This window comes from Empidonax traillii, unplaced genomic scaffold, assembly GCF_003031625.1.
Source record: "Empidonax traillii isolate 1590-97213 ecotype Southwest subspecies unplaced genomic scaffold, ASM303162v1 scaffold342:size1861417, whole genome shotgun sequence".
NCBI lineage: Eukaryota > Metazoa > Chordata > Aves > Passeriformes > Tyrannidae > Empidonax > Empidonax traillii.
Window position 1 is genome coordinate 1346155 of NW_020955535.1, and position 27048 is coordinate 1373202.

At 52.5% G+C, this 27048-nt stretch overlaps 1 protein-coding gene across 1 annotated transcript in view; it reads right to left on the minus strand.

Moving 5' to 3' along the window:
• Window positions 1-9476: 9476 nt before the first annotated feature.
• The window catches only part of PTP4A3 (protein tyrosine phosphatase type IVA, member 3), a 43033-nt gene continuing 25461 nt past the window's right edge, over window positions 9477-27048 (minus strand). Inside the window, exons 2-6 of the mRNA XM_027892231.1 lie at window positions 16540-17387; window positions 15107-15199; window positions 11819-11949; window positions 11437-11511; window positions 9477-10953 (exon numbers count right to left, since the gene is read on the minus strand). Coding sequence (XP_027748032.1) covers window positions 10836-10953; window positions 11437-11511; window positions 11819-11949; window positions 15107-15199; window positions 16540-16644 — 522 coding nt within the window. The 5' untranslated portion in view covers window positions 16645-17387 and the 3' untranslated portion in view covers window positions 9477-10835. The remainder of the gene's footprint in view (window positions 10954-11436; window positions 11512-11818; window positions 11950-15106; window positions 15200-16539; window positions 17388-27048) is intronic.

The following is a 27048-nucleotide window of genomic DNA, read 5'->3' on the forward strand; positions in this document are numbered from 1 at the left end:
CAAGCACAGCCCTGAGCCGAGTGTTCCTTCTGGCAGCCGGCACCAGGCACTCACAGGGAGATTATATTTTCTTTTTATTTTTTTTTTCCTTTTTTTCTCCTGAAGTGTCTTGTGTGGGCCCCGAAGGGGAGAAAATTATCTGAACCTGATGTGTCCCCTCCGGTCCCTCTAACGCTGCCAAGCCCACAAGGCTGCAGATGCTTTTCCACCTTCGCTCCCTGCTCCATCTGCCAGGAACTGCGGATCCCACCCTGCGCTGAGCCAATCCCCAGGACCTCCTTGGATGGAGGCAGAGGAAGCCGCCCACACCACCCCGAGGATCCCCCCATTGTCTTCCTCACTCCTGGGAAGCACCGATGACACAGCCAGGGCTGGGACTGCAGGAGCAGAGGGAGGGGAGGAACCTCAGACGGGATACAGGGAGCGGGAAGGACCCGCAGCGCCGTTTGGTTTGGCAGCCCCGCACAGACAATAAAAGGTCAGGCTGCAGAGAGGCTTGTTTTGTTTTTTTACTTCCCTGGCTTTTATTCAAGGCTGTGTCCTTAAGGACGGGGATTCTCTACGCCGGTGGCAGGCTGAGAGCACGGGTGGGCGGCTGATTCTTTGACTGGAGAGGTTTTTTAGTGTGGAAATGATTTTGCTCGAGCACAGGCTGCGAGAGGAGAAGGCTGGGGTGGGTATGAGTTCAGGGAGAGGGAGTGGTGGAACTGGGCACCAGGATCTGGAGTGGTCCGAAATCTGAAGCATCTTCCCTGAGGCAACTTCTTTTTCACACTGAAGTTTTAGGGGTTTCCAGGGGACCCAGAAGATCAGGAATTGAAGCATACATTATGGAGGAAGCTGCACTCTTGGAATTAAATGAGAACAAACAGTCCCAAGCAGAGCCTTGGTATGAGTCAACAGGAGGGTCCCCATGGAAATGGGCACAAGGGGTTTGATGGTGTGGTTCAGTGGTCTCAACAGTTCAGCTGCTTCACCCTTGATTTTGGGTAGGTTTGATGTTTTAGAAATAGTGCTGTAACTTACCAATCTTTTCAGGGCAGGGACAGCCTCCTAAAGTTGTGCACCCTAAAGCTGTGGACATTAGAATAGACTGCCCAGGGAAAGTGGTGGAATCACCACCCCTGGAAGTGTTCAAAAGACATGTAAATATGGTACCTGGGGGCATGGTTTAGTGGTGGACACTGTGGTGCTGGGTTAATGGTTGAACTCGCTGATCTTGGAGGTCTTTTCCAACCTTAATGATTCTGTGATTCTGTAATCACACCCTGCCTGATCCCTGCTGTCTCACAGCCTGAGGGTCAAGGACCACAGCACGCTGCTGTCCCACAGGAAGGGTTTTTCAGGGTCACTGTGGCTGTGCCTCTCCAATAGCTCAGAGAGGTGAGTTAAGGTCTCACTTGGTGCATCCTGCCAGGCTCAACACAACCATCTCCTCTGCTTGTTCCCAAGAGAGAACAGAGACACAGTGAGCCCCCCCTGAGTTAAGATGCCACCATTATATCTGTCTTCTACTTGAGTTTCCTAAAAACAAAATAAGGAAACTGGTTCTTGGATGTAGAGCAGCTGCTTCATGCTCAACCCAAGCAAGCCTAGAGCTCAGTTCCCTGGGAGGTGCAAAGTTCCTGATGCATGGGCCCAACATCTTCTCCTGGTCTCTGGTACCCCTGCTAACGTGATGCTAAGCCTCAGGAGCCTGCTGAGCAGCTCTGCTGCCTTTGCGGGCCAGACATGTCTAGGAGTGATGTCAGGCTAATAATAACAGGCTGATTGTTAATAAAAACAGTCTGATCTAAAATCTGATTCAGGATCATAAGCATAAGAACAGAAAGCATAAAGAACAGAAATGTAAAAAAATGCCAGTCCATGTGGTTTTATGGAAAGGATCTTGTTGTACCAACTTGACTTCATTCCTTTAGATCCCAAGGTTGGTCCATAAACATAACTGCATATGCAACATCCTTGTAAATATTAGATTTGTGCAGCGTGGCATTCCAGTGGGGGAAAAAAGCACCACACATCAGTAGAGCATGTGTTAAATGAGCTAAGAGTTGGCTGTCTGACAGATCTCAGAGAGTGGTGATCAGTGGGGAATCGCTGGGGCCTGGATCTGTTTCTACAGTGGAAAATCCTTGGCCCAAAGCCGTGCAGCCTTCTCCACTAGTGAGCTGGAAATAAAGGTGGAATTGCTCCCAAGGAAGCTGGGAGGGGAGAAAAATGATGTGGGAAAAGACAGACACCCTCAAGGACCAGTCAGTCCCTCTTAGTATGAAGACATTAAATAAAATCAGAGAATCATTAAGGTTGGAAAAGATCTCTGAGGTCATTGAGTCCAACCACTAACCCAGCATCAGCATATTCACCACTAAACTGTGTCCCCAAATGCCACATCTACCCATCTTTTAAATACCTCCACTAATAGTGACTACAACATTTTCCTGGGCTGCCTGTTCCAGTGCTTGACTTGACTACTCTTTCTCATGATTCTATGAAACTGGGTACGATATATAGTTCTGGTGTTCACACTTCAGAGAGAGGATGGTGAGTCCTGTGTGTGGGGAGCAGGCAGTCTGGACAAAATTCCCTCTTGGCAGCCATGGACACCATAACTGTGACAGAAGGAGCTGGAGGAGACAGGTGCAGTGTCAGGAGAAGGTACATGCCCTGAGGGAAGTATCTGATGACCCAGTTTTGCACCCTATGAGCTATAAGGTGCCCTTTTCTTCTTTAGGATTGTCATAGGACTACAGGATAATTCAGTTTGGAAGGGACCTCAGGAGGTCTCCTGCTCAAAGCAGGGCAGCTATAGGGGTCAGCTCAGTTCCTTACTGGTTTATCCTGAAATATTCCCAGGATGGAGACTGAAGACAGAACAAACTGGGGAGCTGGAACCAGAAGGACTAGACTTTGCTTCCCAGATGTGTCTACTTGGCTACAGCTGGGGTAGTTACAGACATGTGTCTCTCTGCATTACCCAGCTGTGCTGTCTCCCTCAACCTGGCAGATTTGCAGCCCAGACAGAGCCCCAGGATGTTCAGCCCTGGGATTTGGCAGCACCAGGTGAGTTTTCACGACAGCCCTTTATCACAGCCCTTGATCTGAGCGCTGAGCATCCATCCACTAAAAACTCGAGCCTTGAAAGGGGCCCCCCAAAACCGGCCTGGCCGTCCTTCCCTGTCACCCACGGCTGCCTGAGCGCTGCAAAACAAGGCGGCGTTGTTTGCTTTAAAGATCAAAGCTCATTTAAATGCACTGCTTCTCCCTGTCTCCACCTGATATCCAGACGAGATGCCCCGGCTTAGGTGAGTCAGTGCCTGGCTGAAGTCAGCCGCAGTTATCTCTGCGAGGCGGGGGCAGCTCTTGCGTCGTGCTTCTCCCAGCGCCGAGCCGTCAGGTCTCTAATCATCTCCCGCCCCCGGTCCTTGGACCGAGCCCCAGCTTGGCCGTGACACGTCCCTGGAGGCTGCCCGGCTGCTGTGGGGGAGCGGCTCAGCCTCCTCTGCTCTGAGAGCCCCAAGGCAGATGTCGCAACACAAACCGGCACCTGCAGCCAGGGAAGGGCATTTTCCACAGCCAGCCACTGCTTTTGCGGGGAGCTCCCCGGCTGCGTGCGGCACATTCAGCTCTCCGGTGGGATGCGGGAGAAGCTGGCATTGAGTCCTTTTTTTTTTTTTTTTAAGGATGAGCTGACGAGGCTCCAGGTGGCTGTTTGGCAGTCACGCTTTCTCCTCGGTTGCTGACGCCGACAGCGAGTGACTCAGCCCTTTCCAGGCTCCCTGCAAGCCTCTTCCCCTCCTGCCACTCAAATGTTCGCTCTCCCCGGCCAGAACAGATTCTGCCCGGAGGTCCTGCAAGGCCGGCAGCTCAGATAGGGCATCACTGCTCTTGCTGTGGCCATGGCACGGAGCAGGGAATCTGCGGGACGCCCTTTCTGAACCGTGGAGATGGTCCCGTGAATCAGGGCTGAGTTGCTCCTTCCCCTCCTTGTTCTGTTCCCAGGGCAAAACCCACCCCCGGCGATCGGCGTTCCCGTGCCTTTGCCAAGCAGTGCCTAATGCCCCGCTTGACTTTTCAGCTATATTTGTTGCAAACATTTTAATTTTCTTCCCAGCCCAAGTGCCGCCCTACATTTTCATCCCTACGAGCATGGGTGTTTCCAGATACCTCAGCACGAAGCAGGGCAGAACCTCCCACCTCCCTGTGCCTCGTGCCCTGACCCACGGAGTCCCCCAGGTCCTGGGGAGAGGTGAGACCTTCACCCCTGCACAGGTGATGGTGCAAGACTCCCTGGAAGACCCTTCGGGCAGCAGGATGTCCTCAGGTGGAGGTGTTGGCAAAGGGCTGATCCCAAGCAGGTTGATGGGAGCAGCGACGAGAGCCACGCTGTGCCCAAGGAGAGCCAGAGTTGGCTGTGACAGCCAGTAGCAGTCCAAAACAAGCAGGAAAATGTTTCACCGTGGCTCAGCACAGTGAACAAGGAGCAAGGTGGCCCGCAGAAAGCAATTTTTTATCCAGTCTCATGACCCTGGACTGTGGCTGGTCGAGACTTTACTGAGACCCTTCAACCTCTGCTTCAACAGCTCTGTGGAGAGTTGGATTGCTCAGGTGGGTTAGTAACATGGGCAGAGTGGGCTGTGAGCCACGGGTCATGTCCCAAGGCTTTGGATGTCTCCAGTGTGGATGTCTCTCAGTGTGGAGATCCTTGCAGGACTGAAAGCATTGCAATACGGGGCTATGATGGGGGCTTGCAAGGATCAACATCTTCTGCTGAGAATGGGTTAAGGTACTGTGGACCATGGCACCAGTTGGGAAGAGATCATAGAATCGTAGAATAGACTCATAGAATGGTTTGGGATGGAAGGGACCTTAAAGATCATCTTGTTCCAACCCCCTGCCATTGGCAGGGGCACCTCCCACCAGACCAGGTTGCTCAAAACCCCGTCCAACCTGGCCTTGAACACTTCCAGGGATGAGGCACCCACAGCTTCTCTGGGCAGGTCCCAGCACCCATGAGTGGCCAACTTAGACCTTTCCATAAACCCCCCAACTTTATGGACTTTCTTAGGCAGGGCAGGAACCTGTGCATGGAGTGTCAGCAGCCTAACATGGAGAGTTGGGATGTGGCCTGAAAATGGGTGCATGTTGTTCGGTGACGGTGAGCAAGGAGGAATGCAGGAGGTAGGAGACAGCGTGTACAGGCAGGAGCGCCGGTGGGTGTTTCTCCAGCGCACACACCGTGTTCAGCAGTCCCCCCTGGCCCTCCTGGTGGAGAGGTGAGGCAGCAATTAGGCTGATTGAAGGCCCAGTTGCTTCTTGCACAACGGCAGAGGCAGTGCCCCTTGCAGCTGTGTGGTTCAAAGCCTGCGATGAGATAAAGATCTGCCTCACTGAGCGCTTGGGAATTGCTGGGGGAATCCAAGGACAGCTCGGGCCACCCCACCCTGCCACCTCGCTTCAATTCTACCCTCTTCCATGCTGGCATCTGGCTTAAAAGCCTTCCTGAGCCTACAGCAGCACAGGGAGAGTTTCCTCCCCCTTCTCTCACCCAGCTGTGTGTAATGACTTGGGAAATCACACAATTTGTGTCAGCTTTTCTTGCTTACCAGCCTGTTCACGTAAGATCCATCTTCTCAGCCACCATGAGGACTCTGGTCTTTGCCTTCCTTAGTCATGGGGGGCAGAGTTAAAAACCCATTTGATTTTATGACCAAAGCCTGATTTCGTGTCTGATGGGTGGTCTGTGCCAGTGGTGAAGCACTGACCAAATCAGGTAGAGCGTGAGGAATGTCTCCTCTGGGTGTACTCCCAGGTGTCCAGCCAAGGTTGGGCTGTGCTCTACTGGATACAGAATCACAGAATGGTTTGGGTTGGAAGCAACCTTCAAGATCATCTCGTTCCAACCACCCTGCCATGGGCAGAGACACCTTCCACTAGCCCAGGTTGCTCCAAGTCCTGTCCAACCTGGCCTTGAACACTTCCAGGGATGGGCCATCCACAGCTTTTCTGGGCAACCCGTGCCAGGGCCTCACCACCCTCCCAGGGAAGAATTTCTTCCTAATATCTAATTTAAACTTACTCTCTGACAGTTTGAAGACGTTCTCCCTTGTCCTGTCACTCCAGGCCCTTGCAAAAGTCTTTCTCCAGCTCTCTTGTATTCCCTTTAGTTACTGGAAGGTGCTCCAAGGTCTTCCTGGAACCTTCTCTTTTCCAGCCTGAATAACCCCCCCATGCACTTCCACCCTTATCCAGAGTCTGGCTCTGCCTTTGCCTCCCACGTCCTGATAACTCCCATCAGCAGCACCAGGAACACAGGGATGTACAAAACAGTGAACGCTTTTTATTTCGCTGCTGGAGTGTAACCACCGTAATTTCATAAAACTCAAAAAACAACAACAACAAAAAAGTGATTACTGAAGGCATACATTGTTTTCTTTTTTTTTCCTTTTTACACAAGACGTTAAGTAAACAGACAAGTTTCTTTTTAAAAAGGTTATAAAGTGTCAAGATCCTATACCTCATCTGCATATTCAAAGTGATGCCGTCTGATACAAAAAGCGTTGGGTATAATAATTTAGCTATGGCTCAGACCAAAAAAAAAAACCAACAAAACCAACAACAACAAAAAAAAAGTCATCTGGGCTTGATCTACATACTACTATGATTGCCCAGGGGGTTAAAAAGGAAAATATGCAGCTCTTTGTTGAACAAAAAGGAACAGCAGGGAAGGGGAGAGTTCATTGGGAGATCATCCTCTGAAGGGAAGCCGAGCTCGGTGGAATGCCCCCCCTTCCCGGGAGTGTCTGCTAGAGCCTGTGAGCGGGACCACAGCTGGCCCAGGATCCCCCCACTGCTAAGAAACCAGCCACATCTTTCTCCCACCAGACAGTATCCCATCCAAACCCACCCGTCAAGCTGCACCTACCCAGCGTGCTGGAAGCAACTAAGATGTAAGACCTTGGAAACTGCATGGAAGTCACGAATCTCCCTGTGTGCTTTCCCACTGGGACTAATAAAAACCAAGCAAATCCAATGAAAAAATAAAAAATAAAAAGAAAGGACTTGTTCTATTGTGGATAGAGCAAGAAGACTCTCTGCTTTCTCGGGAAATCTGTTCCTCATAAACCTCCTCCTCCGAAGCTCCCAGCCCAAGCACCACAGTGTCAGCCTGACTGCAAGACTCATACCATGAATTTACAAATGCAAAGTCTTCAAATATGTGTCAACAGAACTTTCTTAATAAAGAGCTGGACATCTACGAGGGTCACATTGCCTGTCTTCCCACCACCATCTCCTCCACGTGCTCCATGCTACTGGAAAATGAAGAACAGACGGGACATGGAAGAGCACACATGTGAGAGGACACAACCAGGAATTCCTGCTCAGATTTATCTCCCCACAAAAGGTTCAGCCACGACTAGATTGCTGGGTAAAGTGCAAAATCTCTTCTTTTGATGCTTGGGGCATCTCTGCTTTGCCATATCTTGGATCTGGAGACCTGTCCCTGTAAATTAAGGAAGGACAGTGGCTTTCCACGGAGGGGGTGAGGGGGTGGATAGGTGTTAGGAGGTATAAAACCCAGTTTGAGCCTTTGCTTCTGCAGAGAAGGGCAGGATGAGGTGGTTGGTTTGTAGCCAAAGCCGTGGGGTGTCTGTTCCCTGTGACATCTGCCAGGGCACAATGGAAACAAGCAGCAATAACAGAGTTGGCAAGCACATCAGATTTTTAAGGCTCTCCTTTCAACATCTTGGCATCTAAGGTGAAATAAGGATTAACATACAAGGAGAGACCCCAAGACCAAGCCATGAGCCCTTGGCTGCTTAGCCTCACTCTGTTGCTGTGTCTACTGAGCTTCAACCTTCCCTCTTGCCCAACTGTCTCAAGACTTTTGTCTTGGGCTCTTCTTTGAGATTTCTAACCCAATTCCCCCTTGGAAGACCACCTAATTTCCCCTTTTCTAAAGCACCCTAGGCTGAAACATTGAGGAGCTGGTACCTCAGAGGAAGGAGCCCAAGTCCATACCAAAGGAATCCCCAGTATTTCGCAGTCCAACCCAGAGACACCTTGGATTCAGCCCTCCAGGCAAGGACAGGAGCTCCTGGGCTGCCAAGGTGTCCTGTCCATGGAGTAGCACATGGGGAGGTGACAGCACATTGCAGGATGGGAGGGGGAAGATATCCATAAAAAAAAAAGAAAAAAAAAAGAAAAAATGAGGACAATTAAAGCAGCATGATTTTGGTTTTTTTTTTTTGCCATGACTCGTAGACTGAGCAGTATCAAGATGCCACTCTGCCAGCCAGAGGCGCTCAGGGCTTGGCCACACAGATTGTACCAGGTCAGGGACTGCTTGAAGCTCCCAGTTTTTAAGGTGATTGGTTTGATGCTACATAAAGCAAAGCCTGTCCTCCTCGTGTTTCCCACAAATCAACCCACCAAGCTGAGGTCTGAGCGAACTCTTGCTCAGGAGTGGCCAAAGGAGGCTGAATTCAAGCCCTTCCATCGTGGCCAAATCCCTGGACCACTTGCCCTGGGCAACGTTCCATGTGATGCTCCCACAGGTATGGGGGAAGAAAACTGCACCTTCAAACCTAGAAAGCAATGGTTCCCATAAGGAAGGACATGGGAATGCGAGGCTCCCTGGCTAGGAGGGATAGGGGCTGTCCCTGTTGTAATGCCCAACTATCACCTACATTTGTCCCTGGGGATGAAGCAGCACCTATTTTAGCAGTAGGATAGACTCAGGCAGGAAGGGAATGGTGACCTGTCCAGCAGAGTGCTCCAATACAGAGTCAGGCCTTCTCATCAGCTCAGTTTCTTGATTTTCTCAACAAACACACACCCCTCAGCCATTGCTGCCTTCTCCACAAGTCAGGGGAACCAATAGCCTGGAACAAGGCAGGTGAAAACTTAAGGGACTAAGGGCTGTCCCACAATGTGGAGGCTTGGACAGGCCCAAGGTGTGTGACATGACAACTCCAGAGCCACATGTGGAGGGTCCCCACCTCAACTGGCACCACAGCCTATCCCATGGGATGGCCATCCCTGAAGTGCAGCGGGGCTGGCTCCCATCAGGACAGGAGAAGTGGTGCTGGAAACTGCTACGAACACCTCTGCCCACCCACATCATGGTACAAAGCCATTCCCTACCCTTCTGCAGGTACTGAAGGTGTCTCACCAGCCTTCCTCACCCCCTTTCCCAAGGGATGAACCCTCTGAAGCAAACGTCTCTGGATATCTGCATTTCGGAAGGCACACAAACCTTTGGAGATACCCAACACAGGGCACTGAAGGCATCACAAGCTGGGCAGCCTAAAACCACACAAGGTGGATGACCAGCCCTCCTTGCTCCAGCAACTGGGCTCCTCTGCAGCTGAGGGTGAGCAGCAGCAAGTCCAAGGGATACCTGGAACTTCCACTTGGCCACACATGTGCCCTGGTGACAGTGGGTGGCAGCCAGCTGGGACCTGGTGCTGGGGATCAGTCTGGGGGACCACGGGTCACCTCCTGGGCTCCACTGGGCAGCGATGGGAGAAAGAAAGGCCAGAGGACGTGCGGAAGACAAACAGGGTATTTTTTAAAGTTTTTTTTTTTCCTTTAATTAGCAAATTTCTTTTTATCCTTGTTAAAAGGAAAAAAAAACCCCACACCCCTGTGTGCCCACTGCTCCAGCTGCTGCAAGCGTTCAAAGGCAGAAAGTTGAGAGATGTTGAATGTCCCAGCTAAGGGGCAGCTCTGAGTCCACCCCACCAGGGCACATGCTGGGGGGGTTCGGGGTGTCAGGCGCCTCGTTACAGACATGGAAAAAAGGCAGGTGCAAAATTTGGTGATGTGTTCTTGCCAGGAACACCCCAAATCCCCTAGGAAAGACGCAGCCCAGCCCCTTGGCCAGTGGTGGAGGACATGGATGTGCCCTGAGATGCACACTGTGTCCCCATGGCATCACTCCCAGCACTGAGGTTTGCGTCACAACTGAGGGATGGGGACACGACAGCAGAGAACCCACCACCCTGTGCACTGAATTTGGAAGCTGTAAGTAAGAGCATTCAACACTTTGGGGGATTCAGTGCTGATCCTACACTGATCCCGGCAAAGCTGGTGCTTCAAAGCCCTGACACGGTCCCCGAAGTCCCCAGTGGCTCTGCCTTCGCTGCAGCAAACTCCCAGTGAGCCCCATCTGCATCATCCTGGCTGCCACTGAGGCAACAGGGGGAGGGTGAAGTGGCAGAGGAGCCAGGAGAAGGGGAACAGTACTGGGGGTCTTAGCTCAGCCCTTCCCATGATCACAAGGTCAGCACTGAGCTAAGAGCCCCTGTTACCTCTCCCTGCCATCACCACCTTCCCCCGAGGCCACCGCACCATCCCCCCCTCCATCCCCGCTGCTGCAGCCCTTATTTATAGGAAAGAGGTGGGAAAGAGTTTTTCCAGGGGTGCTCTGGCCCTCCTGCCCGCCCCCCCCCATTCCTTCTAAGCTGGCCCAGCCCTGCCTGCATCACTCCAAACCAAGCACCCTTCGCCTGCCCCTCTCAGTGCAACGGGGAGGGGAGAGGGAGGAGGAGGAAGGTGATGAAGAACCGTCGCACGAGCTCATTGCCTGCTAACGCCAAGAGTCAATGGGCAGCGCTGCCTTCCTTCCTCGGGGCTGCAGCTGGAGAGAACAGCCTTTGCTGGGGCTGTGCTGTGGGTGCTGGAACACACTGGTGATGCTCCGTGTCCTCCCCCCACCCCAGCCCTGGTGGTGGCGGGGGGAGCGCAGGGCTGGGCGAGGGGGTGACGGGGTGGGGTGTGTGCGAGTGCCCGGGGTGTCTGTGTGCACGGGTTTTGGCAAGAGGTCATTGAGGTTACATGATGCAGCATTTGTTCTTGTGGTTGTGAGGGTCCTTAAATCGGAGTCTCTGCTTTGGTCGGTATTTTTCCAAGTACGTCAGCTGCTTGCTGTTGATGGCTCCTCTGCGCTTCCTGCGGGGACAGAGAAGGGCCAGCAAGGTCAGCAGGGTGGCAGGAGGCCTCCCTGTCCCAAACCACCCCCGTCAGGGTGCTGAACTCCCCCTGCCTGGAGCAGGAAGGGATTTTGGAGGCTGAGCACACGTGCATCCTTCAAGGATGGAGAACAGGCACTGCCCCCAGCAGCTTTTCTCTCTCATCCGCCCTGGAAGTCTCAGGACAATGGAGAGACTCCCATGGAGAGCTGGGGAGGAAACACGTGGGGCAGAGGTGGGGTGACTGCCAAAAGCCCCCTAGGGATGCTCCCAGCTGCTGCCCCAGCCTCCTGCAGCCCTGATCCAAAGGCACAGAGTGCTCAAAGCAAACATCTCCTTTTTCTTCCCCCGAAAGAAGAGAAAAAAAAAAACCCAAAAAAAACCCCTGGGACACATCAGATCTCTCTGTTCTCTCAGAGAGGGGCTGTTTCCTCCCCCAGCACTGGAACACCACACGACTTACTGTCGGATGAACTGGATGGCATCCTCATACTTCATCCCGCTCTCGATCAAGGCCAGTGCAACAAGGACAGGAGCACTGAAAGGCAAAGGCAGTGGTGGTCACTTCTCAGCCACACTGACATCCCATCATTTAAAGCCCAAGGAAAAGCTCAGGCAGCAGATCCCACCCTGTATTCCAACACCTATTCCCACTCAGGTTTCACAAAACCCTGCTCAGAGAGGGACTGGGGAAGGGAAGGAGCAGCGCAGGCATGGTTTCAGTAAGGTTTCACAAAACCCTGCTCAAAGGGGGACTGGGGAAGGGAAGGAGGAGGGCAGGCATGGTTTTCCCTCTCCTCTCTGCAGGGGTGGGGTAGCAGGAGGGGTGCTGGGCTCAGACTCACCGCCCCAGCCCGGCCACACAGTGCACAGCCACGCAGCACCCAGGGTCCTCGCAGAACTTGGTCTTGAGCAAGTTGAGCCAGTCTTCCACTATCTTGCTGGGAGGAGGTGCTCCATCATCGAAGGGCCAATCCTGCAAGGGCAGGGGAAGAGAGAAACACTGCTGAGACTCTCAGGGGTTGTTTTTACTCAGGGTGATGGTGTTTGGGCCCTTGGATGAGCGCGTCAGGGAACTGGGCTCACAGCGCAGCTCTGCGGGGCTCTGGGGCACCATCCAGCACACAGGAACTCCCTGGCTGCATTATTAGCTCAGGGTCTGAGGCCATACAAGTCCATTTAAACATCATCCTTCAGGAAAAAAAAAAAAAGCCAGGAAAGGCTTTTAAGGGGGAAAAAAAAAAAAAAAGCCCATCTTCTTTTGAGCTTCATCCTCAACCTGCAGGGGCTCAAAACTGGAGCTTGGTGAGGAAGTAGATAGAACTAAGTGTCCCAAAATGGGGATTTCTCTCCCCAAAATAAGATTTGGCAGAAGGAGCATGGCCACTGGCTATGCAGCAGTGGGAGAGGGACAGGCAAGGCAGCATCTCCTGGAGGGCTTGGTGAGCCCTGAAAGGTGGGAGGCCTGGAGCCCTAATCCTAGTTTTTCAGGAGTGAGTCACTGAGTTGCTGTGCTGGAGTCATCCTTGGTGTGAGATGGCAAAATAAGGTGCTTCATTTAATTCTTTGAACAGATAATGTGATTTCTGCTGGGATTTGCTAGGACAGGAACATGTTGGGCTTCAGGGTATTGTAATGCTTGAGCCAGCCCACCCTGCACAGCCTGTGCCTGTCCTGCAAGGCCACCTCCTCCCCACAGTGCCACGAAAGCACCACTTCAGCCATGAGTGCGGGACACCAGGCTTGCACTGGGGAGGACACACCACACCACAAAAATCACTGTGTGATGGAATGGCTTGGGTTGGAAGGGACCTTCAAACACCACCTAGTCCAACCTCCTGCCATGGGCAGGGACACCTTCCACTTAAAAAAGGTTGCTCAAAGTCCCATCCAACCTGGTCTTGAATGCTTCCAGGAATGGAGCATGCATCACTTCTCTGGGCAACCTGTGCCAGTGCCTCATCACCCCCTGTGATAAAAACTTCTTTTCTTGTGTCTAATCTAAACCTGCCCTCTGTCAGTTTAAAGCCGTTCTCCCTTGTCCTGTCACTCCATGTCCTTGTCAGAAGTCCCTCTCCAGCTCTCTTGCAGCCCCTTTAGGCAGTGGAAGGTGCTCTAAGATCTCCCTGGACGCTTCTCATCTCCAGGCTGAACGCTCCCAGCTCTCTCACCCTGTCTCCATAGCAGAGGTGCTCCTGCCCTCTGGTCATTTTTGTGGCCTGCTCTGGACCTGCTCCATCATTCCGGCACAACTTGGTGACTGCCACCAGCTTTAGAAGCTGCCCAGGACTCCCTGTGGCACATGGAGGAGCTAAAAGCACAGGAAGCATCCAAAACACCCAGGGACTGTGTCTGGAACGGGACCCCTGTACATGTGGGGTCACTGTGGCTATGGGTGCTGGCACCCAGGCACACTACAGCAGTCAGGCCTCAGCTGGCTTGTGCTCTACCAGAAGAAAGGGATGAGATATACAGCCTAAATACAGAATCATATAATCATTAAGGTTAGAAAAGCCCTCCGAGATCATCAGTTCCAACCATTAATCCAGCACTGCCAAGTCCACCCCTAAACCATGTCCCTAAGTGCCACATCTACATCTCTTAAATCCCTCCCCAGGGATGGTGACTCTACCACTTCCCTGAGCAGCCTCTTCCAATGGTTGACAAGCCTTTCAGTGAAGAACTTTTTCCTAATATCCAATTTAAAACCTCCCCTGGTGCAACTAGAGGCCATTTCCTCTTCTCCTATTGCTTGTTACCTAGGAGAAGAGACAGGCCCCCACCCAGCAGAAACATCCTTTCAGGGTGTTATAGAGAGTGAGAAGGTCTCTCCTGAGCCTCCTTTTCTTCAGGCTAAACACCCTCTGCTCTCTCAACTGTCCTCATAATTCTTGTGTTCCAATATATATAGATATATCTATGTCAAATATATATACTGAGATACATTTATAAAAAAATTATATATAGATACACCAAAAATGTATATATCAAGATATACATATCTCAAATATATATATATAGATATATGTGATATAGTCAAATATAGAGATATATCTGTAGCTACATAGATACATCTAGCTATAAATAGCTAGGATATAGATATCTCTCTATATGATATGCCTTATATGGTTTCTATATGGTTACAGAAACTTTGATATATAATATAGTTTCTATACAGTGTCTTGTATAGTTTCTCTAACTCCCTGTATAAAACATATCCTAGATACAGCTGTATCTCTGTGTAAGAGATGTAGAGGTCCATATATCCTAGATATAGAAACTCAGACTGGAGGACTCCAGTTAGAAATGGGGTAAAAGGCAGAATTTGGTGTGTAAGTGAGCAGATATGATCTCCAACATATGAATTCTGTAAGTAAGATACAGCTATCTTTTTAAGGTATCTTCTATAGAGATATTGCATCTATGTCTAGAGGCATCTGTATCTGCAGGATCTGTATCTAGAGAGAGGTAGGATAATCCACTTATATCCCTGAGAATCTAGGATATAGCTTACTCTCTCTATAGGACATAGATTATGCAGAGAGAGCTATATAAAGAGGACCTAAACAGAGCAGACCACCCCAGGAGACACGAGGCACTTCCAAACCCTTCCCTAAATAATGAGCAGCGCCTCACTTTCCAGCTGGAGCTGAACTCCCTGGCAGGGCAATCACGCCTGACATCATCTCCAATTACTTATCAGCCAAGATGCAGCCCAGGCAGCTGCCTGCTCTGCCTTTTCCCAGCCTGCTGCCTGCTCCCTTTCATCCCCCCAGCTGCACCAGCTGGCTGCTGGGAGAGCAGAGAGCCCTCACACCACCCCCCAGGATAAGATAACGCCGGGGGTAATGGGAACCACGCGCATCTTCCACGTGGGATCAGGCGCTCCCATCCCTGGGTGCTTTGGAGCCCGAGCAACAGGCAGGGAAGGCAGCTGCCGACTCAGCCGGATGAGTCACAGTTTCGGGTGCGTGGGCAGTGCTTCTTTTTTTAAAGCACCAGCCTCATCTCGGCTCAGCTGGGCTTCAAACTCCGCTCCCGGGCGAGCGTGATGCTGCTTTGGTCTCTCAGGGTGTTCGGCAGCCCCGAGGGATGGGATGGGATGTTTAAGCAGCATCCTGCTGCCCACCTACCATGACGGTGATGCCGTCCTTCTCCAGGGGGGTCTTGTCATAGGTCACTTCACACACTCGCACAACCGTGGTGGCACCGTATTTCTTCAGGTCCTGGGGGAGGGAGGGAGAAGGAGAGGTCTGAATAAACCCTTTCAGCTGCACCCCAGTTAACCCAAATATATCCCAGCCCTGCTAGGACCACGCAGACAACTACGGACCTTAAAGTACCATGCCCCATCTCTGGACCCTGGAGTAAACCCCCTGTGGTTCATCCAGCTTGGGAGGCACAAGGAAACATGAAAGCCCAGGGCAGCAAACTCACGTGGCCACAGCAGGATTTTCAACCAGCACCTTCGTGACTCCTTGGAGTCACTAGTGCCAATGGGGCGATTTATTTTTAAGCCCTGACAGCCACACCAGCAGAGACTTCACACCCCAGGCAAAGAAACATCCCCAACACAGGTGCAAGTTCCCTGAAGGAGGAATTATTTGTGCCCGGTGAGGTCACACTCCTGCTGCAGAAATGGCAGAAACGCAGGTGGGAGGTGGGTAGGGGGGTTGCAGGACACCCCACAGACTGTGCTCAGCATCTCACAGATGGCTCAGGGCCTCCTTCCCAGCCTCGCTGCCGTGTCCCATCATCACTCCAACACGCTGCAGGCTCAGGCGTGGGATTTGGGCTGTTTCCAGCATGGCTGGTTGCCCGGCACAAGGATTGCCCCCAGATTACGTGCCGGTGTACCGACCTCGCACCATGAGATCATCCCCGTCGGTGATCCACCCCCTTTGTTCCCCGTCTGAGCTCACCAGACCGTGCTGAACCCCCCGCGCACTCGGCAGCTCAGCCAAAAATCTGAGAGGCTGGAGGAAAGGGGAATTTTTCTCCCTTCCCACTGGTGTGGTCCCCACAGTGTGCAGGGTATGGGGTGGCTGTCCCCAAACCACAACCACCTTCCTGTGGCTCTCTGAGCCGGTGGCATTCACACAGATGCTGCACTTCCAGGCAGGGCACCATTGTTGGCTTATGCAACACCAAACCCTCCAGCACCACCCAACACACTCCGGTCATTGGAAATGCGCTGGGATATTTGGGATGAAAAGTCATTATTGAGGTGCTGGGAGATGCTGGGGGTTGTGTGTGTGCATCCATCTACGTGCATCACTGCAAAGCCCCATGACATGATGTCCTGGTGGACTTGGCAGGGGATGTAACAGGAATGGGGAAACTCTTCTCTATCTCTACAGTGCCCAAAGATCAAGCTTGGGGTCCATCCAAAGCTGGTAATGATTATACCCACTGCCTCAGGATGCCACCAGAGGCCGTGGTACGAAAGGGGACTTGCTGCTGCCTCATCTACACAGGATTGATCCTGGTTGCATCTCAGCACCAGCTTTTAGCCCCAAAAAGTGCAGCTGGACCCCAGTCCCCTGTTCCAGCCTCCCCTCCTTACCTCCAAGAAGGTGTTGAGTGTGGCATTGGTGGGGTTGTGGGTGATGAGGAACCTCATGTTTTTGTAGCAGACCTCCACCGGTGCAGGGCGGTTCATCCGGGCCATGGTGGGACAAGGGGAAGGCGAGGTGCTGCTGACAGCGGCGGGGGGGACAAGCCCAAGAAAAGTGTGGCGTGGAGGGGCGAAAAAAAAAACAACTCCCTCCCCTCCCCAGCAACCCTTCAGCGCTTCAAAAATAAAAATAAAACAGGATCGAGAACTCAATATACAGACGTTGTGCAAATAATCCCAGCTCCTGGGAGCGCGCCGGCTTCCTGACACACCGCAAGCCCCCTCCCTGAGGGAAGGGGGAGGCAAAAAAGCCAGGCAGGAAAAAAAAATTAATGATAATAATAATAATAATAATTAAAAAAAAAAAAAAAAAAAGAAAGAAATCCCTTTGCTGTAGTGTCAGTGTCCTCGGCACGCGTGTGTGAGCGACGGCGAGCGGCCGCCGCCTCCGGCGCCGCGCGCTCCCGGGGCGCTCTAGAAAGGCCTCTGCATATGGGGGGGTGGCGGTGGTGGCGGGAGGGTGGCCCCCGTCACGTTACCCCATCGGGGTATGTGGAGTACTTGGGGGCGGCACGGGGGGCCGGGAGCCTACGGGGCGGCGTCGGCGGCGTCGGGCAGCGGTGCCTCGCTGGGGCGATCCATGCACGGGAGCCGTGAATGGTTGGGTCGGAGGGTCGGGATGCCGGGCGGGACGAGGCGAGGGCGGGCCGGGCGCTGCTTCACGGGGCGCGCTGCCGGGGGCTGCGGGGGTCACAGCTGCTCCTCAGCACCTCCATAAATCCCAGCGGGGAGCAAGGCTGCAGGGGAGGGAAAGGGAAACACCGGGGTGAGAGTGTGCTCCTCAAGGAAGCCCCTGCTCGGTGCGGGTGCCTCTGAAGGCACCATCACCCGCCACAGCCTGTACCAGCATCCCTGATCGCAGAATCACAGAATCGGCTAGGTTGGAAAAGACCTCCAGGATCATGAAGTCCAGCCTTTGACCCAACACCACCTTGTCAACTAGACCATGGCACTAAGTGCCACGTCCAGTTTCTTCTTAAACACCTCCAGGGATAGACAGTGAATCCACCACCTCCCTGGGCAGCCTGTTCTAATGTCTGATCGCTCTTCCTGTAAAGAATTTCTTCCTAATGTCCAACTCAAACCTCCCCGGCACAGCTTAAGACTGTGCCCTCTTCTCTGACTGCTGGTTGCCTGGGAGAAGAGAATGACCCCCAGCTGGCTACAACCTCCTTTCAGGTAGTTGTAGAAAGCAATAAGGTCTCCCCTGAGCCTCCTCTTCTCCAGGCTAAACAACCCCAGCTCCCTCAGCCGCTCCTTGCAGGGCTTGTGCTCCAGTCCCTTCACCAGCCTCGTTCATCCTCATCTTTGCAGAAGATCACAGATTAGAAAGCGAGGTGGTATTAAGAGATAAAACTGAAATATCATCTGAGGAGCTGAAATGGCACTGGAAAGCCAGAGGGGGTAACTCCCAGTTAGGCAGAAGGGAAAAGCACGTGGCAGGGAAGGCCTTGTTCTCTCTCCTATGCCACCCAACATCTGCACCCACTGGAGAATTTAAGCACCCGGGCCACGCAAGCCGACCCCCCGACACCCACCCTGTCCCCCCAGATCTCACCTTTGCGTCCCTGAAAAGCACAGTGAGTACTTCCACCCCAAATGCACGCTGTGCCCGAAACCAGCTGCTGCTGCCCCTAATCGGCCACATGCTCCCGGTGCTGCTCGAGCGGCTCATGTCCACCAAATGCACCTCTAATGCTCTTAGGAGAACTAAGCTGCCTGCAAATGAGCTTTCTTGGGGAGGGGGGGGGCAGAGGAGGGGGTCACATGTGTATGATTTCACTGGCTTTAGTGGTGGATGTGTCTCCCTGCTGGTTCATCTGCATCCCCACACCGCCGGCACATTGCTCCCTGTAAAGTACCCCAGCTCTGTACCTGTGGCATCTTTACTTTTGAGGATGGCAAAGGGAAGAATTAAAAAAAAAAAAAAAAAATCAATTTCCACTGCGGAAATGCCAAAATCCAAGAGATGATGGGTCTAGGGTGCAGGTGAGGGCTCTGCCAGCCCCACTCAGAGCTGAGGGAAACCTGGTGCCTCCCCAGGTCGTTACCCACCGGACTCTTGTTTTGAAGCTGGTCCTTCCCGCAGTCAGAGGCTGCTTAGAGTCGCGTGGCCAGAGCCTCAAAATAGAACTTAAGCACATAAGTAACATGAGCCAGGCCAGCAGGCACCCCCTCACCTCTCCTCATGATGCCCCAGCAGACAGACACTTTCCCCTCTGGATTTTTTTCACTCTGATGTAATGAGACAGGTGAGATCAGGGAGGTGAGCTGAGCACTGACCAGCTCATCACAGCACCTGGGTGCTGACAACGGGCTCCTCCATCCCTAAGCAGCATTTACAACCTGCTCGCCAGCTCCTGCTTCTCCAGTGGCACCCAGGAATGAAAAAAACAAACAGCAAAGAGGCGGGAAAAAAAGCCAGGTGAGGATTTAGAGGATGCAGGGCTGCTCTGCTGAATGTGCCCAGTCTGGCTGGTGGACTTTTCCCATCATGGGAAAAAATCATGGACTTTTCCCATCAACCATGTTCCATCACTCCTGACTCATTTTTTTTTTTTCCCCCATAAAAAATGGGGTAATGCCACTCCAGAGCCCTGCAGGGATATTCCTGCAAAGTTCAAAACCTACTTGGGCTGCAGGGGATTAGTGGGATATTCTAGGGGGGAAATTTCCAGTTCCCATTGAGGAAATCAGATTTTAGCAGCTGATGGAGGCAGGAAGCTTGGTTGAGGGATGGGAGCAAGGCAGGACTTGCCTCCCAGCAGCATTTTAGGCGCGATTCAGTGCAGACAATGCCGAAACTCCCAAGGTAGCTGACCCTCCCCACCTGGACCACAGCAGCTGGAATCTTTGCTCAAACTTTGCAATGATCCTGCAAGATGGGCTGGGAAACCTGCTCTCCCCCTGGTGCTCGACGTGCTTTTCCAGTGATGATCCCACCCATCACTTTGTTTGTGGGATCTTCTTCCCCCGAGACGATCTCACCATGGCTGGATAAGACTCCATATGGTATTTCTGGAGGGTGATTTTGGGCTGGTTTGGGCTATGTGGCACCTACAGGCCCAGCTGCTGAGCTGTGGGCCAGCACAGCCATGGGAAGAAGCAGCCGCCCAGAGAGTGAATGTTTCCCAGGGAAAACCTGCTGGCAAACCCCTAAGCAAGGTTCATCTTTTTCACTTCAAGGAAAACAGAGGTTAAAACTCTCAAAAGGGATAGGAGGTGAGAGGGATGGGCAGCCACAGGTGCCTGCTCAGAGGGCAGAGCTGATGCAAAGCAGGTGTAGCCCCAGATCATCCCCTTGCAAACGACCCAGCTTCTCTGAAACAAACGACTCGAGGATGTTTTGCTTTTCCTTTTAAAGCCTTTGGCTCTTGGCTCTTCCAGCTTCCACTGTGTTTAATGATATCTTGCCTTCTGCCCCTTCACATTTGACACACTACACCAGAGGTACACGAGGAGAAGTAGTAAGCTCTCCCTCCAAACAACCTCATACCTCATTTTACCCAGTTGCAAGAGACACATTAATATGAACCGTGCCCATGTTTAACCGTGTCCTGGATTGATCCCACACGCTGACCGACCCCATGGGACTGGGACCCGCTGTGAGCACCACTGCCCACCAGGAGCAGTGGCTCACTCCCTGCCATCATCCAGCACGCAGTTCATGCTCCATCGGCGCTCCGGATCCCACACAGTGTTTTGCTGGCTTGGGTGTGCTTGCTGCCAGTAACGGAGGCTCAGTGGGAACCGCCTGCGTATGGGAACAGCCAGTGCTCCTTTCCCACAAGGTCTCCTCTCTCCAGTGGAAGCGGTTCAAGTATTTTGGCTCTCGCATGTCCCAGCAATTCAGCCCCGAAGCCCATAAATCCCTAATGGATATTCAATCGCAAATCATCCCCGGCGCTACAGGCTGAGGCGCTGATCTCTGTATTAAGCATGGCAGAACAATGTGGAAAAGGGAATTTCAGCTAATATTAATAACTTGCCAAGTGAACATAAATCCTTCTGATTTGAGTGCTATGGGGGATCCAGAGGAAGCATGTGAGGACACAGTGAGCAAGCCCTGGGTGAGGATGCTCAGCAGCGCAGCACTGGCCTGTCAGGCTCACACTCATCAGGGGGAAGCCTGAGGAAAGGAGGCCAGGTGGGGGTCAGTCTCTTCTCCCAAGTAACAAAGCGACAGGACAAGAAGAAACAGCCTCATGTTGTGCCAGGGGAGGTTTAAATTGGATATTAGGAAAAATTTCTTCAATGAAAGGGTGGTCAGGCACTTGATTTGGCTGCCCAGGGAAGTGGTGGAATCACCATCCCTGGAATGATCAAAAGGTACACGGATGTGGCAATTAGTGGTGGACCTGGCAGTGCTGGGTTAGTGGTTAGACTCAGTGATTTCAGGTCTTCTCCAACTTCAGTGATTCTTTTTTCACCAGGACTGTGGAGGCTTCTGGTTCTTCCACAAGAACCTGGGCAGCCAAGAGCCTGGTGAGGATCCAGTGAATGCAATTTGATGTGACAAGAGAGCAACAAAGGATGCTGCTCTGGAGATGGGGACCACTGAGCCATCACCTCCTTGTCTCACACCCCAAATCAGAGGGGATCACAGGGGTCTCCGAAATACTCCTTTGCAGTGTGGCAGCTCCATTACACACATGTCTTGGCCTTGCCCCAGCTGTCCAGGGACAGACCCTGCAACAGCAGGGATGAGGCTGCTCTTCCTCACGGCAACTGGATGCAAAATAAAGGTCAGGTCTTCTTCACACAGTTAATGGAAGAGCTTGGCTGGAGCAGAGAGCAGATGCCAGACCTGAAGGCTGTGCTGCTGGTACCCGGGGTAGTGGGATGCAGCTGCTGGAGTCAGGTTTTCCTAAACACAGCAACTCCCCAAGCAAAGGAAAAGGAAGCTTTGCAGAGCCAAATCGTCACTCCACGTGGGCTTTAGCAGTGGGACTTGGAACAAAGGCTTTTGCTCACCCAAACAATATGTATCTCACCCGTACATAAATATAGCTGTCTCCGAGTGAGCACATCCCCCATTCAAAGTTCACCTTCAGAGAAAATACAACAAAGCACCCATCTGTGTAGCATTTCCTTGACCTCTCTCCTGGTTCCAGCCCATGTAGCAAGACATCAACCAGCCCTTTCCCCTTGAGGTCGATCAAGTCCTGCTCTCCCTGCTCCGAATCCCACGTCTGCAACAAGCACTTCCACCCCCCTGAAAACTGAATGCAAGTTTCTGAGCAGTCCCAGTTATTACCACATAGCAGTTCTGCACAGGACTGCTGCCACTGGTGTGTGTGTGTGACCAAGAGCAGCAGGTCTATGAGGCTTGGATGCACACCAGGAGATCAGCACCACCACTGTTACCACTGCCACCAGCACGAGCGGCACCACCACTGCCACCAGTGCCACCAGCACGACCAAACTCCCACCAGTGTCACCACACCCATCAGTACTACCACTGCTGCCACTGCCACGAGTGTCACCACTGCCACCACTGCCATCACTGCCAGGGAGGACGTGTCCCAGGACGCAGAGAGCCACAGTGTTGTCCCCAGCCTGTGACCGCAGCTGGGACACAGCCGGAGGAAAGCCAAGGCACTGAGATTTCCTCCCGTCGCATCTGCACGGAAGGAAACAGGAAAGGTCCGGGAAGAGAACGACGGAAACAAAACCCCCACGGGAGCCACATCTGGGGGTAGAGGCGTCAGCGGCCACCGGCACGTCCTGCTCCAGGTGCAGAGTTGGACAGAGCACAGGGGGATGGCCCAGAAAAAGCAGTGCTGGGTACAGTGGTGGATGTGTGGCATCTGCTCCACAGGAGTGGAGCAGTGCCCAGCACCATCTGCCAGGGGAACCATCGTGGGGTTTTCCCTCCAAGGGCTTGTTGGTTTTTTTCGTTGTTTTTTTTTTTGCTGCAGGTGATGTTTTTAGAGCAAAGCAGCGAGGAGGATTAAAACTGCAGAGGGAGAGGTAGCCCACCAAAAACACACCTGCAAGATAAACCAGCTCATGTATCTTCCTCCTTTTTGGTGGTAAATGCTGGCTGACACGTGATTTTGCAGAAGAGAGCTGTACAGCTCCTGACTTTATAGCTCCGGTTGGATTTGAGTAGTTTGGTAGTATTCAGGCAGCAGGGAAAGGTGCCAGCATGATGCTGGTGTGGAGATTGCAAGCAGCAGGCACTCGGGAGACCAGGNGCTCTGTACCTGTGGCATCTTTACTTTTGAGGATGGCAAAGGGAAGAATTAAAAAAAAAAAAAAAAAATCAATTTCCACTGCGGAAATGCCAAAATCCAAGAGATGATGGGTCTAGGGTGCAGGTGAGGGCTCTGCCAGCCCCACTCAGAGCTGAGGGAAACCTGGTGCCTCCCCAGGTCGTTACCCACTGGACTCTTGTTTTGAAGCTGGTCCTTCCCGCAGTCAGAGGCTGCTTAGAGTCGCGTGGCCAGAGCCTCAAAATAGAACTTAAGCACATAAGTAACGCAAGCCAGGCCAGCAGGCACCCCCTCACCTCTCCTCATGATGCCCCAGCAGACAGACACTTTCCCCTCTGGATTTTTTTCACTCTGATGTAATGAGACAGGTGAGATCGGGGAGGTGAGCTGAGCACTGACCAGCTCATCACAGCACCTGGGTGCTGACAATGGGCTCCTCCATCCCTAAGCAGCATTTACAACCTGCTCGCCAGCTCCTGCTTCTCCAGTGGCACCCAGGAATGAAAAAACCAAACAGCAAAGGGGGGGGAAAAAAAGCCAGGTGAGGATTTAGAGGATGCAGGGCTGCTCTGCTGAATGTGCCCAGTCTGGCTGGTGGACTTTTCCCATCATGGGAAAAAATCATGGACTTTTCCCATCAACCATTTTTTTTTTCCCCCATAAAAAATGGGGTAATGCCACTCCAGAGCCCTGCAGGGATATTCCTGCAAAGTTCAAAACCTACTTGGGCTGCAGGGGAGTAGTGGGATATTCTAGGGGGGAAATTTCCAGTTCCCATTGAGGAAATCAGATTTTAGCAGCTGATGGAGGCAGGAAGCTTGGTTGAGGGATGGGAGCAAGGCAGGACTTGCCTCCCAGCAGCATTTTAGGTGTGATTCAGTGCAGACAATGCCGAAACTCCAAAGGTAGCTGACCCTCCCCACCTGGACCACAGCAGCTGGAATCTTTGCTCAAACTTTGCAATGATCCTGCAAGATGGGCTGGGAAACCTGCTCTCCCCCTGGTGCTCAACGTGCTTTTCCAGTGATGATCCCACCCATCACTTTGTTTGTGGGATCTTCTTCTCCCGAGACGATCTCACCATGGCTGGATAAGACTCCATATGGTATTTCTGGAGGGTGATTTTGGGCTGGTTTGGGCTATGTGGCTCCTACAGGCCCAGCTGCTGAGCTGTGGGCCAGCACAGCCATGGGAAGAAGCAGCCGCCCAGAGAGTGAATGTTTCCCAGGGAAAACCTGCTGGCAAACCCCTAAGCAAGGTTCATCTTTTTCACTTCAAGGAAAACAGAGGTTAAAACTCTCAAAAGGGATAGGAGGTGGGAGGGATGGGCAGCCACAGGTGCCTGCTCAGAGGGCAGAGCTGATGCAAAGCAGGTGTAGCCCCAGATCATCCCCTTGCAAACGACCCAGCTTCTCTGAAACAAACGACTCGAGGATGTTTTGCTTTTCCTTTTAAAGCCTTTGGCTCTTGGCTCTTCCAGCTTCCACTGTGTTTAATGATATCTTGCCTTCTGCCCCTTCACATTTGACACACTACACCAGAGGTACACGAGGAGAAGTAGCAAGCTCTCTCTCCAAACAACCTCATACCTCATTTTAACCAGCTGCAGAGACACATTAATATGAACCGTGTCCTGGATTGATCCCACACGCTGACCAACGCCATGGGACTGGGACCCGCTGTGAGCACCACTGCCCACCAGGAGCAGTGGCTCACTCCCTGCCATCATCCAGCACGCAGTTCATGCTCCATCGGCGCTCCGGATCCCACACAGTGTTTTGCTGGCTTGGGTGTGCTTGCTGCCAGTAACGGAGGCTCAGTGGGAACCGCCTGCGTACGGGAACAGCCAGTGCTCCTTTCCCACAAGGTCTCCTCTCTCCAGTGGAAGCGGTTCAAGTATTTTGGCTCTCGCATGTCCCAGCAATTCAGCCCCGAAGCCCATAAATCCCTAATGGATATTCAATCGCAAATCATCCCCGGCGCTACAGGCTGAGGCGCTGATCTCTGTATTAAGCATGGCAGAACAATGTGGAAAAGGGAATTTCAGCTAATATTAATAACTTGCCAAGTGAACATAAATCCTTCTGATTTGAGTGCTATGGGGGATCCAGAGGAAGCATGTGAGGACACAGTGAGCAAGCCCTGGGTGAGGATGCTCAGCAGTGCAGCACTGGCCTGTCAGGCTCACACTCATCAGGGGGAAGCCTGAGGAAAGGAGGCCAGGTGGGGGTCAGTCTCTTCTCCCAAGTAACAAAGCGACAGGACAAGAAGAAACAGCCTCATGTTGTGCCAGGGGAGGTTTAAATTGGATATTAGGAAAAATTTCTTCAATGAAAGGGTGGTCAGGCACTTGATTTGGCTGCCCAGGGAAGTGGTGGAATCACCATCCCTGGAATGATCAAAAGGTACATGGATGTGGCAATTAGTGGTGGACCTGGCAGTGCTGGGTTAGTGGTTAGACTCAGTGATTTCAGGTCTTCTCCAACTTCAGTGATTCTTTTTTCACCAGGACTGTGGAGGCTTCTGGTTCTTCCACAAGAACCTGGGCAGCCAAGGGCCTGGCGAGGATCCAGTGAATGCAATTTGATGTGACAAGAGAGCAACAAAGGATGCTGCTCTGGAGATGGGGACCACTGAGCCATCACCTCCTTGTCTCACAACCCAAACCAGAGGGGATCACAGGGGTCTCCGAAATACTCCTTTGCAGTGTGGCAGCTCCATTACACACATGTCTTGGCCTTGCCCCAGCTGTCCAGGGACAGACCCCGCAACAGCAGGGATGAGGCTGCTCTTCCTCACGGCAACTGGATGCAAAATAAAGGTCAGGTCTTCTTCACAGTAAATGGAAGAGCTTGGCTGGAGCAGAGAGCAGATGCCAGACCTGAAGGCTGTGCTGCTGGTACCCGGGGTAGTGGGATGCAGCTGCTGGAGTCAGGTTTTCCTAAACACAGCAACTCCCCAAGCAAAGGAAAAGGAAGCTTTGCAGAGCCAAATTGTCACTCCACGTGGGCTTTAGCAGTGGGACTTGGAACAAAGGCTTTTGCTCACCCAAACAATATGTATCTCACCCGTACATAAATATAGCTGTCTCCGAGTGAGCACATCCCCCATTCAAAGTTCACCTTCAGAGAAAATACAACAAAGCACCCATCTGTGTAGCATTTCCTTGACCTCTCTCCTAGTTCCAGCCCATGTAGCAAGACATCAACCAGCCCTTTCCCCTTGAGGTCGATCAAGTCCTGCTCTCCCTGCTCCGAATCCCACGTCTGCAACAAGCACTTCCACCCCCCTGAAAACTGAATGCAAGTTTCTGAGCAGTCCCAGTTATTACCACATAGCAGTTCTGCACAGGACTGCTGCCACTGGTGTGTGTGTGTGACCAAGAGCAGCAGGTCTATGAGGCTTGGATGCACACCAGGAGATCAGCACCACCACTGTCACCACTGCCACCAGTGCCACCAGCGCGACCAAACTCCCACCAGTGTCACCACACCCATCAGTACTACCACTGCTGCCGCTGCCACGAGTGTCACCACTGACACCACTGCCATCACTGCCAGGGAGGACGTGTCCCAGGACGCAGAGAGCCACAGTGTTGTCCCCAGCCTGTGACCGCAGCTGGGACACAGCCGGAGGAAAGCCAAGGCACTGAGATTTCCTCCCGTCGCATCTGCACGGAAGGAAACAGGAAAGGTCCGGGAAGAGAACGACGGAAACAAAACCCCCACGGGAGCCGCATCTGGGGGTAGAGGCGTCAGCGGCCACCGGCACGTCCTGCTCCAGGTGCAGAGTTGGACAGAGCACAGGGGGATGGCCCAGAAAAAGCAGTGCTGGGTACTGTGGTGGATGTGTGGCATCTGCTCCACAGGAGTGGAGCAGTGCCCAGCACCATCTGCCAGGGGAACCATTGTGGGGTTTTCCCTCCAAGGGCTTGTTGGTTTTTTTCATTGTTTTTTTTTTGCTGCAGGTGATGTTTTTAGAGCAAAGCAGTGAGGAGGATTAAAACTGCAGAGGGAGAGGTAGCCCACCAAAAACACACCTGCAAGATAAACCAGCTCATGTATCTTCCTCCTTTTTGGTGGTAAATGCTGGCTGACACGTGATTTTGCAGAAGAGAGCTGTACAGCTCCTGACTTTATAGCTCCGGTTGGATTTGAGTAGTTTGGTAGTATTCAGGCAG